This window comes from Solea solea, chromosome 16 (assembly GCF_958295425.1).
Source record: "Solea solea chromosome 16, fSolSol10.1, whole genome shotgun sequence".
NCBI classification, from domain to species: Eukaryota; Metazoa; Chordata; class Actinopteri; order Pleuronectiformes; family Soleidae; genus Solea; species Solea solea.
Genome location: NC_081149.1, coordinates 10,514,292 through 10,528,536, shown reverse-complemented (window position 1 = coordinate 10,528,536; position 14,245 = coordinate 10,514,292). Strand labels below are relative to the sequence as shown.

The window sequence follows — 14,245 nt, the reverse complement described above, 5'->3', positions numbered from 1 at the left end:
GAAAATACCAAAGTATGAATCTTGCTAGCAGATATCAGGAACAAAAGGTGGAACTTAAAAAGATCAACATCATTAATAAGCAGCAGGAACTGACACCGAAGCCCTCCCATAGTTCTTTATTTATTTAATGTAAAACAGCTTAGCTGATGTATTTTTCCAAAGTGTGCACTCAGTATAAAAGGTGAAATCCACCTACTATTTATTGAAGTAGAGAGCTAAATTTGTGGTTTGCTATAACCAAGCCAAACAATCGAAGCAATCTCATCCATTTTGCAATGCTGCTTAAAAAAACATAAACTGAATAAAAAGGGCAAACTGGTTTTGGACAAGTGTCTGTCTTGGAATGTTGTTAGAGATCAGTCCAATGTAAATATATTCCAGGTTTTCTATTTGTGGCTTCAACAGGGCCCGGCTTCAACAATGCTGTATTTCTCGTGTCCTTCGTCCACTTCTGTGTAACCGGACTGCTGCTTCTGAAACTTCAGTGAAGGCCAGTAGCTCTTCTGTCGCTTTAAAAAACAAAACAAAGCAACATATAATGGATTAAATATGTGTGTTGAGGACATACTGTACATGCCAGTGAAAGTTTGTCACAAGTCGGTGGTGTTTTCTATTTAGTGCTCACCTCAATGAGGTAGAGTGATGACGCAACATTAGGATGGCAGTTGATGTACAGAGCGACAAGTATCAGAGCCAAGAGTAACGCAAGAGCCACTGCAAGTCCAGCAATCACTCCTGTGTTGACAAAGCCTTCACTCTTGACTGAAGAATCTGTTTTCACATCTGTATTAAAAATATGAACATGTGTGATGAAAAAAATCCCCTCATGTATTAAGACAAATACGGATTTTTAACTCACCATTGCTTGTCTTAAATATATGTTTGGTGTCATCTGGAAAAGACAGACACAAATCATTTAAGTTGTTCTAATTCAACATTTGAGCACCAGAGTGTGGAGTGTACATGAAAAATGAGCTGATTCAAAAATAGAGGACACAAGGGATAGGGCAAGATGGAGGCAGATTATCCGATGTGGCGATCCCTCAAGGGTGGAAGCCGAAAAAAGAAGTAGAAGAAAAAAATAGCTCAGCCTCACCATCACCTTCACAGCCTTTTTGTAGAGGCGTCAGATGTGTCACATCCTCAATCTCTGGCGTGACAGAGGAGCCAGTGTGGCTGTCACCCCCTGTGTAATCCTCACAGGTCGCATCTTTGCTCTGTCCACACAGAATAAAACAGATGCTCAGGTCTCAAAAATGAACATATACACGAGCAGGTATTCTTACATGACATGCAGCAGGTATACCTCCTCTGAACAGGTGTAGTCCAACCATTCCTGCCTGTGTCTATCCATGCCATCCGAACACCTAAAACACACCAGGTGCACGTGAATGCAAACACTGGAACCTGTATTATTTTAATAACAGAGCCATAAGAATGCCTCACACACCTCTGGAGAACATGACACCAACTACAACCTGAGGTTTGGTTGGACGAGAGGCAGAGCTCACAGCTGTCGTGTCGCAGACAGGCTGGACAGAGAGGAGGACACAAGAAGTGAGAAAACATTTGGTTGAAATTCACATTTTTTTGCAATTAATTTACATGGGAATAGTTCACTTACTCGGCAGTGCAGTGAACTCAACAGCAGAGTGGTTTGTGATCTTTGTCGTGTCCATTTCGACCCGGTGGTACTCGTAAATCGTCCGCTGTCGGGAATCTGTTGTCAGAAATAAGCTCAAAGTTATTGGACAATTCAATCACAAAAGTCAATGGAAATGTACAGTATATGTAGCAGGACATGTAAAGACATTATCTCTCACCTGGTGATTGAGTAGGACGTGATGTGACCATAAAGGCATCGGATAAACCGACCTTCACTGGATGCTCAGCAGAACTGATCACATCTAATGACAGTGGTATCTGGTGAGCAGAGAGAAAAGATAACCCAACTATGCTTAGTATAATAAGAACAAGAACTAGGATAAGTGCTTTTGAAAGGCTGCAGAGGAGTAAAAGAGAGCATCTCACGTCTCTGTAGCTGAACGTGATGGTTCCCGTTTTGTACAGTGCGGCCTGAAAAGTGAAGCCTCCTGCTGACTCTTTGCCCGGGAGTCTGACCCGCTCCCACTGGACCACAAACATCTCACCTGAGGAGAGAACACCGTCAAACAAGTGACAAGGAAGTCTAAAAATATCATGACATGTTTAATTATATCTTACCATTATCTAGGTATTGCACAGTGGAGTCTTTGGAGAAGCTGGGGTCAAAATTAGCCATTAGTGGGGCGATGTACTGTGTCGTGGTCAACATGCGGTGAGCGATGTCCCCTGTGAAGATGAACCCTAAAAAAAAAATCCAGATGGAAAATGATGCACTGATTTTACAACTCGTTTACACTCTGAACATATGTTGTAAAGGTCATTTCAGCATCTGCTAGAAATGAAAAAATGTACCTCCCGTTGCTATGGTAATCTGCCTGAGGTAATGTCCGTAAAAGGGAAAGTCAAATGACAGGGCGACCCTCTGCAGAAGGAGCAGATACAAACAAAGACACAGGGGAAAGAGAGACATTTGAATGTAACTGTATTTGAATCAACATTTGACAAATAGCAGTGTCTGATTCTGAGGTTTTAAGTTTTTATCCTATTTCTCTACAGTCACCTCTCACTGTATTGTCATTGTATTCAGATTCACTTTGTTTACTGTCAACTCTGCCTTTTAGGAGGTGAAATGCTCTCAGTGCTCTCTATAACACGGCTGTCACCTCATCAGCAAGTACTAAAGTAGTGTGATTGAGCTGAATATCTATCATGATAAACCCATACTGTACAACTGAGCAGCACTCTCAAGCCACTTTGTTGTGACAAACATTTTTCCCAGTCTGATGTAACTATTTTGCAAAAGATCAAATTAAAACCTAGACACAACTTGGCCATACATGGCTGCGAAATTTCCAAAAGCAGATATTTTACTGAAGATTTTTCCGCAAAATTCACATTATCAGTTTCAGGATCAATGGGCACGTGGGAAAGCTGCAGCTGGAACCGCCGATAAAGACGAGGACGTTTGAGTGCAGTTTTAGCCGTATCAAAATAAACCCAAACTGATTTCCCAACCTGCAAGCATATTTTTCTAACTTTGTTTATAGTTTGATGGAGGAACTGTTGCTCCGTCTCCTGGACTGGTGTTGCTTGTACTCCAGATAAACTTGGGGAAATCCTGGCTTCAGTGCACCTATGTTCATGCATTATGCATGACCTATATTAAAGGGAGCTGTGTGTGCTGCACAGGTGCCAGGTGTTGGAAAACAGAGGTTGAGGTTCCACTACATCCACTGGAAGGCCTGCAGCTCTTGGCATGTCCCAACATGTCCCAGTCCTGTAGCTCCCAGAGCAGTGATATTTTATTTTCTGAAATAATAGACTCACCCTCACGCAATGTGGCAGAGCATGATCTCTTTGACAAATCAAATCAGTGACTGTGTTTTTAAATTCTTGGTACTGCATTATTTCATAAATAAAGTGAACTTGTTTAGTTCCATCAAATACTATGAACACACAGACATTTGGACTATAGATGTATGCCAATGATCATTCACATGAAAGAAGGGGGCACCCAGATTTGAACTGGGGACCTCTTGATCTGCAGTCAAATGCTCTACCACTGAGCTATACCCCCCATACCACTGACCAGCAACTGACAGCTCATCAGTACAATAGATAAATACAGAAATGATTTGATAATCTTCACACAAGAAAACACAATCATGCAGAATTCTGTGACATATTTAAAAAAAATGTTTGTCACTAAAAACCTGCCTTACAGCTTATTGACTGCGTGACTATATTAATTTAACTGTCATTTTGAAGGAAATTGATTTTTCTGCTGTGTCGCACAGACAAAAATCCAGTAACATCAGAGAATGAATATGTGTAGTAGTTTTCAACAGATTCAATGGGTGAAAGTTCATCAAACAGGTAGTATATGATTTTTAGATATGTATAGTAGCAGCTCCGGCTTACCATATCTGACCTGTTTAAAGAGAGAGGGGGCACCCAGATTTGAACTAGGGACCTCTTGATCTGCAGTCAAATGCTCTACCACTGAGCTATACCCCCCATACCACTGACCAGCAACTGACAGCTCATGACCTCAATAGATAAATACAGAAATGATTTGATAATCTTCACACAAGAAAACACAATCATGCAGAATTCAGTGACATATTTAAAAAAATGTTTGTCACTAAAAACCTGCCTTACAGCTTATTGCGTGATCATATTAATTTAACTGTCATTTTGAAGTAAATGGATTTTTCTGCTTTGTCGCACAGACAAAAATCCAGTAAAATCAGAGAATGAATATGCGTAGTAGTTTACAACAGATTCAATGAGTGAAAGTTCATCAAACAGGTAGTATATGATTTTTAGATACGTACAGTAGCAGCTCTGGCTTACCATATCTGACCTGTTTAAAGAGAGAGGGAGCACCCAGATTTGAACTGAGGACCTCTTGATCTGCAGTCAAATGCTCTACCACTGAGCTATACCCCCTACACCACTGACCAGCAACTGACAGCTCATGAGCACAATAGATACATTCAGAAATGATTTGATAATCTTCACCAAAAAAACAAAATCATGCAGAATTCAGTGTCATTTATTCTGAAAAAGGATTAACTGAGTCAAAGAGCAGTTTTAAACCTCTAGTAACAGTCTGTGTCAAATTCTAGTTACAACACATCTCTTACATATGCCATTCTTTACAAGATTGAATTGTTTAGATTTGAAACAGGTTTTTCCTGATGAAGATATGACTGAAGATATGACTTAATTGCTCATAAAACAAATGGTCCTAGGCCAAATTTAATTGGCAACCGCTGCCCTATAGTTAAGTCAAGATCTTTATACATAGTATGCATGGAAAACGTCAGAGATTTTCTATATATATATATTATGGATGATAAAGAAATGTTTGGCTATAAAAGCCACATCACCGCTTGCACTACATTACACTACACTGGACCATTTGACCTAAAAATGGTTAAAGAAAAAAGAAAAGAAAAAAACCCCAGAATAGAAGGTTCTGGGCTGCATGTTTTCACAAGCAGGGGGCACACAGAGTTGAACAAGGGAACCTCTTGATCCGAAGTGACACCCACCCTGCTTGGACTGTTAAATATGATTGAAAATAAATGACACATAAACTTGATAACAAATCATTTGAAAATGAACTGTGTACTTTGGTCGAACACACTCCTTTTTTTTGAAAGTGCTCCACTTACAAACTATCAGTCAAAGAAACCTGTAAAAACACATCTCGCTATCAAAACAGTATGTTAGCCTGCTGGCCTGTGCAAAAAAAAAAAGGGTGCTTAGTTTGGCTTAATTTAAATATTTGATCATATTGATGAAATAATATGATAATGGACTTTGTTTCGGCATTTTATCTGGGTTTAGAAAGTTCATACTCTGGGTTTCCAGTGCAGTGGATCCCTTTTAACACCAAAAATACAATTGTTTTACTGTAATTCACGTACTCACAGAAGTGCCGATTTTTAGATTGAATTTAATTCTGAATTGGAGGCATCTTTCAGATAATAAAGAGGGTACTGTTATGGTCTCTTTCAGCACTGTCTCAACATGAACATTGAAAACATGTGCTTTCTCTACAAACTCTGTTTGCACAGCAGAGGATTCCTCACTAACGATCAGACACACAGAGGGCACCCAGAGTTGAACTGGGAACCTGTTGATCTGCAGTCAAATGCTCTACCACTGAGTTATACCCCCCTTTCCTAGTGTGGTCTTAATAAAACTTTAAATAATTGTTATAAAAATATGTTTTAAGATCCCAACAAGCAACCACCGAATATCTTTTCATATCTTTTCTCTATGAAGTTGATATAGCGGGTAACACGTAGAAGAATGTACATCCACAAGAGAGATGTCTGTCAAGGTTCTAAGTCTTCCAGATTATCGCACATTCAGGTGTTTAATTAGAGGCAACTGGACGCTTTAGAAATAATGCAGATTGCTTTGAGATCAGTAAGTCTGCATAGTACTGGGAGAAAGCATAGCAGTTATAGTACTGTACAACCTCCCTGACCAGAAAAATGAAGAAAATAGATTTTTCTGCTGTGTCACACAGAAAAAAATCCAATAACATCAGAGAATGAATATGTGTAACGTTGTTTTCAACAGATTTAATGGGTAAAAGTTCTTCAAACAGGTAGCCCATGATTTTTAGATACGTACAGTAGCAGCTCTGGCTTACCATATATGACCTGTTTAAAGAGAGAGGGGGCACCCAGATTTGAACTGGGGACCTCTTGATCTGCAGTCAAATGCTCTACCACTGAGCTATACCCCCCTACATATATGCTACAATGTGCTATTGGACTCGTAATTGTGGAAATACTATTTTCAAACAGAGCATATACAGGTACTTGTGGGTTTTTTTTATGTGTGAGAGACTTACCACAGCCTGTTTGTATGAATTTGATAGAATTCCATGGACTCTAACTTGGCCGTGCCGGATGTCACTCATGTCTACCCACAGTTCCTGTGTGCGCTTGTCATCGGGGCCAAAGCTACGCCATGTGTAATATTTGCCAGAATCCTCCTTCCAGAAAGAACAACACAGGGGATCAGAGGTTGCCTGTGTGACTGTGTCATACAGTCATTAGCAGTTCACTATAATACACACAGTTGAATCATATGCTGTCATGTGCTTCTCCAAGTGAGTGTTGAAAAGAAGTGAAGTTTGCTTTCCAAAAAAAGGGGGAGGTGTTTAACTCCAACTAAAACAAACAGAACATGTCAAGAGCCTAAATCATAATAAACGTCACAATCCATTATATTAATAAGAAACACTCACCACTACATGTGTCATGTTGTCTGGAAGGGTGTCAATGGTTAGCTCTCCACCCAAGACCCCCCTGCTTATCATGGCGTGTCCTGAGGGAGACCTCTGTGCTCTGTGAGGATGACCCTCACCTCCCGTCATCTCGTCACGCTCCTCTGAGGTCACACTGTACAAATAATCTGTCAAAAAATAAAAAAAATATGAAAAGTATCAGATTAGTATCCCGTTGTGGTCATTATGGGATATAACGATGTGGCTGGCACTAGCATTTTTACCTCTCAGATTCTAAACTCACTGATTCTCAGTATAACACAGATACAAAATCACAGCAAAGCTTGCGTTCTCTGCTCGCACAGTAGAACCACACGCTGTTGTGAAACCGATGACAAATGTATTCAAACTCTTAAGAATGATGTTTACAGTTGCGGCTCAGAGCTCGGTTTGTCAGCCTAACGAAGGGATTACGATTTGCTTTTGAAATTGTCAGTCGTGGCCTTGTCTGTTAAATCCATTGTTGAATGAAGACGAAAACAATACAAGCAGCATTTAGTGAAGCATTCTGAGGGACTGTCGAATCCATCCAAACAATTTAAACCATATGTGGTAAAAAACAGGGGTGGGATGGTTTTCCTTCAAGCCACATATTTAAAGCAGGGAACAGAGGCTGTGATTCAAAGGCCACACTGACGCAGGGGGTTCCTTTGTAGAAGATGTTTATTTTAGCACTATGGTTTTCTGTAGAGTGTTGAAAATGCATGTGTGAAGTGCTGGAACATTTATATCAAGTCTAGGACGCAGGGTCTGCTTTAGGCATGGGCCACCTACAAACTGTAGGTCTTTGCTTGGTACATCAGCAGCTGGCGAGGCCACACAGAGGAGGAAAACATAGTTTGGTTTGGAGTCACCCCTAATCTTCACAGGAAAAAAAATTATCACCCTCAGGATGTTATGATACCAACAAGTTGGGATTCAGCTCTCTATCTTGAGCTTGTCTCACAAAAGTTCATGTGCAACAGATGAACAGGCAATCTCTCCATCTCTGGAACTTGTATTGACACACATTTTATTAAATTTAATAACACTCTTTCTCTCTTTCTCTTTGCAGCATAGTGTTCCAAACCCTGGTCCTCAGGGAACACTGCCCTGCATGTTTTAGATGTTGCCCTGCTACAACACACCTGATTCAAATGAATGGGTCGTTATCAGGCTTCTGCAGAGCTTGACGACGAGTTGATGTTCCCTGAAGACCAGGGTTGGGAAACACTGTGCTAGAGTAACAGACTTTTTTGCAGAAGGAATCTGAATGCAGAGCAACTTAGAGGAACAGGCAGTAGGAGTATCCTCGCTCTGAACTGCCCTGTGGATGGTCTAAGCCTCCCACCAAGAGCCAGATTTCCCCAACAGAGCCCAGAGGAGGTGAACAAGTGTAGTTCTATCTCAGATCACTTCATTTTTATAGAAGGCTACAATGTTATTGAATTTATGATGAATAATGCCCCAGAAATGTGGCCTACCTCACCGTTAAGTGTTGGGACTGTTGGGATGTTTCAAAAAATAAATGTGTTGTGGTTTGCTGACATGACATCGCACAGGAGTATCAAGGCTAGTTCATTGCATGCATGCACACCGATATTGCACGTGTGTCCCCCATACAACAACAACAACAACAACAACAACAACATCACAGCCCCTGACAATCTTCTGCAGCCCACTGACTGAAACCTTAAGAACACACAAGACTGTGGGATCAATTATTTCCATCCACACAATAATTTCTTAAACCTGTGTCAAATGTAATTTGAGCTTTAAATCAGGATAATCTCTAGCTTTCTCCCACAGACAAAAGACATTGAGAAGACTACGCCTCACTAGAGAAAGAGATTATAATCTCAGTGTGATTTCCCAGTTGAATAAAAAGTAACAACAGGACTCTAAAATCATTCAAGTATAGCACGAAGTTAAAAATAATATGTATCTACTTTGAGTGTTGGCATATGACTCACATATTTTGCTCTTTGCTGTTACTGCTGGTAGAAACCACCCTGTCTATCGAATTTTGAATGTTTTTAGTTAAAACATATTTCTTTCTTTCATATTACGGTAATTTGTTGGTGATTTGTTTACGTACATTACGGGATGTGACGATGACGTCACGGCATACTATATAAACCCCCGACAAGGCGCTGTCTAGTCGCGGGGTGTCTCTTCTAACCCTAGATCGGAATCCCCTCCTGTACCTAACGTCTACTGTTTTCTCCTCTCTGGCTTTCAGTAGATTACAGGAGGTGTTTACCCTAAGTAGCAACGGTAACCTTTTACGAACCTGGGAAAAAAAGCCGAGGGATTCACTCCGTCACGTTCAGTTTCCCGTCAGGAACACCGTGAAATTCTGCCGTGGTCAGCCCGGCTGCCGCGAAGAGTTCGTCTCTGTTGCTCCGGTGTCTTCATGTCGGGAGTCTCAGGAACTGATCAGATTAAAACTGAGCAGGGCGAGTCCACCGGACCTGCAGTGGTCCGTGTAGGAATCCCACGCTCAAACACCTGTTAACCGTTGAGTCGAATCCGTTTGTCTTCCAACGTGTGTTAGCTTGGTTTACAATCCATGCTAACGCTAGCTAGCTTTTAGTACTGCCAAGTAACCTCACCTCAGACTCTGGTCATGACTCAGGTGTTCCACAGTTGAAGCGCACAACGTCAAAATGGAATGTCAAATATAAATTAATTTATTATAACGTTGACATTTTCTTAACTTACGTTATTGTCACAAACGTTACCCTTTTTTTTTCTTTTTTACATATTCGGATGCTACACACACACACCTGGACCTGATTAATGGCTTGATTAATAATGATAGCATTCGTACCACGTGGTCAGGATTTATTTTAACGTGCGGGTTTGGTTAAAACGTAGTTGCTCATCTTGTCTTGATATTTGTTCACTTCAAGAATTAGTATCAACAATAGACCAACAATTACTCTAAACCCAAAAGTATTATTACAACAACTGAAGCTGTATAAAAAAATAAAAATAATTGTGCTGTGGCTGGTTTATCAGGTCTGGCTGATGTAAAAACATGGTGGCACTGAGACCTTGTCGTTGGATGTAAAAAGGCTAGACAGACTGAATATTTTTTATGTTAAAGCCATTTTTCATCATCATGATGAAAAATCATGAGGATTAAGCTGCCTTTTTCTGACCAAAAACAAATCAAAAAATTATCACTTCAATATCTTAAAATTGCAAATATTCACATTTTATTAGTTGGGGTAAATTGTTTATAGGAGCATTTATACACAAACATTTTCATGTATATGAAAAAAAACATTTTCGTATTTTTCACATATGGGTAATATAATCAATGTATGTGTATAAATGCTCCTATGGGGAGTAACATTGGAAAGTAGTTTTCAACAGATTTATTACGTGAAAGTTCTTGATTTTTAGATTTTAGTAGCGGCTCTGGCTTGACATACCTAACCTGTTCAAAGAGAGAGGGGGCACCCAGATTTGAATGCTCTATCACTATACCCCCAAATGTTGAGGAGGTAGATCAAAAAATTGTGTCTGTTAACCTCTCACTACAGGACAATTTGGCCAGATAATCTGTTCAAATCAGTATAAAATCACAAGGCACCCATGATTGTCGGAAAGGCCAGATTGGGACCAAAACCTTGCCAAATATCCTGTAATGTGGGACAGGTTTAAGACAAGTAAAGCCGAAAAGCTGCATTCCCTGCTTTCAAGGCCAGACCATAAGATAGAAGACCCACCTGAGATTGTAGTGTTCTTCTCAGTGGTTCAGATTTCTACAAAAAAAAAACAAAACCAAACTATTTGCAGTTTATCAAATTATGCTGACGCAAATGACTTGGAACACATCTGGGACTTTTTTGGCCCCCCTGCACAGTTGTATGCTTTGCCCAGTTGGAACCTATTCTACTGTAATACAATGTAATGTGGACCAGTCTTGAAATATCGTGTCGTGCCATTTCAAACCTAACAAAGATGGTGTGGTGGTGCGAGTTCAATAAGATGTTTGCAATCAAGCCAGATTTTGATATTTGCAAAACCTCATCACTTGAATCCACTTGCCCGCGGGTGAAATGCGTAGCTCACAAGTTATGAAAATAAAAGCCAAAAACCGACTCAATAACACACACATTATTGGTGTTAAAAATTGATATGCAAATATTCTTCCTTTCTAAACCACATGAACCTGTTAAAGGGTTCACCACAGCCTCTGCCACAAGGAGTTCACCAGCCCATGTCAATGAGCTATCCTTCGTTTAATTGGGTAATTATAATCAGACACTAATTTATGAAATGTTAAACGTGGATTCATTTTCCTAAACAAATTCCTGGAGGCTCCGGGACCCAGAGCTTCTCTTGACACACCAGTGAAATGTTGGTTGATGCTGATTTCATGCCTGCATTTCTGCCCTAAGTGGGGGAGGCAAACACAGGCCTGTTGCGCCCTTAACTTTGTGCGGTGCCAAACCCCCAGCGCTGCAGCGTAGGTCATCGTCTGGTGAGGCCTGTTTTAAACATTAGCCTGCATTCACCCACGTCTATCACTGATGTCTTCTGCAGCCACTGAGACTCACAATGCGTCATTTGACAATCGAGTGACTCCCTAAACTTGACATCGCTAGAAGCTTAATGTATTTGTCCACGGGTGTTTCCCTCCACCCTTTGATTTAATTTACGAATGCGTCAGTGCCTTCGTGGCAGCTCATTTGTTACACCTACATGTGTGATCTCTGGATCCGCCCTGTTGTGGCATCCATGAGGTAAGGCGAGATACACTGTTGTTTTGGTTTGCAGTGCAGCAGATACACATGCACCCTGGATTATAATAGTTGCTATGGGTGCAGGTGTCAAACGTGTTAAAGTTATAGCTGCACATGTCATCATTCCCCCTTTCACTAGTATTAAAATCTGTGGCAGAAGACCAGTTATGACACCAGTTATTGGATCAGACACAACTCTGCTCCCACTGCCAAGTATTTTATAGCCATAAATTCAAAACAGCACATTAAGTGAAAAACTGCCTTTTCAAACTTCATTTTGACTATTGACTAATCGTATGAATGTATGTATTAACGTCTAATTCTGCGATCTTACGCAACACACATTGATATCGCACTTAAATACAAAGGCAGTTAATCAAAATGGACCTTGGTTTGTTTTAGTAATTCTTGTCATTGTTATTAGAAGAAGCAGGGTGGTGCCTCAGTTTGAAGATACATGCTGAAGAATTCACCCTCACACTGTTCATCTTGTGCAACACAGCCAACAAAAAAACAATGAGAAGAACAACACTGATTTAAGTCGGTGATAAATCCACTTCACACTGGGACAGTGAGACAGTGGGAGCAGCTTTCACTGATGAAAATAATGACAGCAAGTAGGGGTTTAAGTCCACCCTAACACTAACCCTTAAACAGGAACCATTTTTCAAATATAGGCAATGGAAGGGCAGATGTTTGGCTAAAACTCTGACCTTTCTCCAGACTTTTGCTACCAAACCACAACATTTAGCTGTCTTTTTCTGTGAGTGGTCAGCTCACAGCGGTCTGAGAGGACACACCCTTCCTGAACAGAGGCTAGAGCAATTGGCACGGACGCCTCAACATCACCCGCAGTAAACATGGACTGCTCATTTCAAGAAGTGGAGCTGGATTGCACTGTAGATGCACAACTCTGGCATTTATTTCCACAGAATTAAGTTAATCTAGAATTAAGAGACTTTATCTTAAAGTTTAAATAAGCACAAGGAAACATCCCTCAGTATTTATTTTGCCCAGTTACCGAGTTGTTATCGCTGCTGTAAAAACCCCTAATAAATAACACTCAGGAATCTTGAAAAATTACATGGGAGGATACAAAAAAAACAAAACAATAAAGAGGTAGAGGTAGAGATATTCCAATTTTGGTCATCTTTAGTTTAGATAACAGAAATGCATGAGTTATGGTGAAACTCAATCCCTGCATGCAAGGAGCGAATATGTCATTTTTTTTGCTTTATTTGTCTGATAAGGAAAACTAATGGAAGTGTCAGTATGAGTATATGCTGAAACCTTTTCCCACACATAGTGCTTTTCAAAATAGAAAAAAAGAGAAAGAAAAGTGAAAGGAATATGAATTATATCATATTTCTGTTTTGTTATTACAATCCAAATTGGCTTATTGGCAATTATTTCAGCTCAAGCAGCATTCTGGATCAGCTTCAGCCACTTTGTTAAGTAAACCTTTTAGAGACAAGAGGCTAAGGACTGAGGTCAGTGTCCGGCACACAATTCAACTTCAGCTGAGGGGTTTGTTTTGTGTTTTTACAGTCGGGTTCAGATGGTGGAGATAACTCTCACAGCACCAAAGTCATGTTTCACAAATGAGCAGCTGAGCAGCAGCAGGAAAGGAGAATATGTTGGGTCATAGCGTACAGCTGACCTCGTTTAGAAGAACATACCTGCTGGTGCTTTTCATATGCAACAAATGTGAACTCATATTTTTACTTTTTTTAAAACGTCTTTCTTGCATTTCATTCTGAATCTAAAATACAGTAACTGATGCATAAATGTTTTTATACTCTGGCTGCAAGGCAAGAAGAAAAACAAAGTCTAATTTTAAACGTACTGTTTGTGGGGTGTAGTTTAGACTCTTGCGGAATAGGGTATTTTTTATTGTACACTTTATTGTAAACTAGGTCAATTACTTTCTTGTGTTAAATGAAACGAGTGTGGAATGCCCATTTGCCGCTCCACAAAGATTTCTATTTAAGGTCTGTGGTTTACAGTAAGTCAAAATAGCAACGAGAGAGAGAGAGAGAGAGAGAGAGAGGGAGGGCGACACACACACACACAAAAAATCAATAAATCAGAAGTTTAACTTATCCTGCAAATGGAGAGACTACCATAACAAACAATTATACTTCACAGCATGAAATAAAAGTAAATGTTACAGCAGAGTTTAGGATCTGAGCAGACAGTGATGATGGAGGGAGGAAAGACACACACTCACCTGTTTGTTGTTGAGTCCAAACTTCAGCCAGCTCTGTCCGGGGAAGACAGACGAACAGCATCACCAAACTGAGCCACATGTTGGACAGCAAGAGAAAGTCAAATGAAAATAAAAGCCACAGATTTTTCTTCACTCGTGTGTCTCCCTTCTTCCTCCTCTTTTGCAAAAGAAAACACTGTTGCTGCGATCTCATGCACTTTCACCGGCTGCTCTCCAAATCTCACCCTCTCCACACACCACCCTGTTTCTAACTACACCCTTATTTCTCTCCTCCTCAGTGCTGTCCGTCTGTTGCCATGGTGATTACAGAGCCGATGAGGCTTTGGAGAAGGGGAGGAGGAAACTTTTATCATC

General features: G+C 40.3%; 1 protein-coding gene and 4 non-coding genes across 7 annotated transcripts; all 5 read right to left on the bottom strand.

The window, feature by feature from the left end:
• Positions 1-107: 107 nt before the first annotated feature.
• LOC131474877 (plexin domain-containing protein 1-like) lies at positions 108-14,245 on the bottom strand. 3 transcript variants are annotated; one of them, XM_058652583.1, is made up of 14 exons: positions 13,892-14,245; positions 6,884-7,050; positions 6,485-6,628; positions 2,458-2,527; positions 2,224-2,346; positions 2,032-2,150; positions 1,824-1,923; positions 1,625-1,720; positions 1,451-1,532; positions 1,307-1,367; positions 1,103-1,217; positions 860-892; positions 626-783; positions 108-509 (listed from the first exon to the last, which is right to left on the bottom strand). In XM_058652583.1, exons 1-14 carry the CDS (start codon positions 14,082-14,084, stop codon positions 399-401), a joined length of 1,572 nt encoding a protein of 523 aa, XP_058508566.1. In that variant the 5' UTR covers positions 14,085-14,245; the 3' UTR covers positions 108-398. The 3 variants fall into 3 exon arrangements, with proteins under 3 accessions (XP_058508566.1, XP_058508565.1, XP_058508567.1); XM_058652582.1 differs by having other exon boundaries at positions 1,097-1,217; positions 13,892-14,244; XM_058652584.1 differs by lacking the exon at positions 13,892-14,245 and adding an exon at positions 9,195-9,454 and having other exon boundaries at positions 1,097-1,217.
• On the bottom strand, positions 3,611-3,682 carry trnac-gca (transfer RNA cysteine (anticodon GCA)). The gene has a single exon. It is a non-coding gene; the product is annotated as a tRNA-Cys (tRNA).
• trnac-gca (transfer RNA cysteine (anticodon GCA)) lies at positions 4,051-4,122 on the bottom strand. The gene has a single exon. It is a non-coding gene; the product is annotated as a tRNA-Cys (tRNA).
• Positions 4,486-4,557, bottom strand: trnac-gca (transfer RNA cysteine (anticodon GCA)). The gene has a single exon. It is a non-coding gene; the product is annotated as a tRNA-Cys (tRNA).
• On the bottom strand, positions 6,305-6,376 carry trnac-gca (transfer RNA cysteine (anticodon GCA)). The gene has a single exon. It is a non-coding gene; the product is annotated as a tRNA-Cys (tRNA).

What these genes read in the sequence shown, in the direction of transcription:
- LOC131474877 (XM_058652582.1), bottom strand. Translation starts at nt 14,084, where the DNA reads ATGAGATCGCAGCAACAGTGTTTTCTTTTGCAAAAGAGGAGGAAGAAG. An exon ending in GATTACCATAGCAACGGGAG is followed by an intron (nt 2,347 to 2,457) that starts GTACATTTTTTC and finishes TTTTTTTTTTAG; the next exon opens with GGTTCATCTTCACAGGGGAC. An exon ending in ACGTCCTACTCAATCACCAG is followed by an intron (nt 1,721 to 1,823) that starts GTGAGAGATAAT and finishes TTCTGACAACAG; the next exon opens with ATTCCCGACAGCGGACGATT.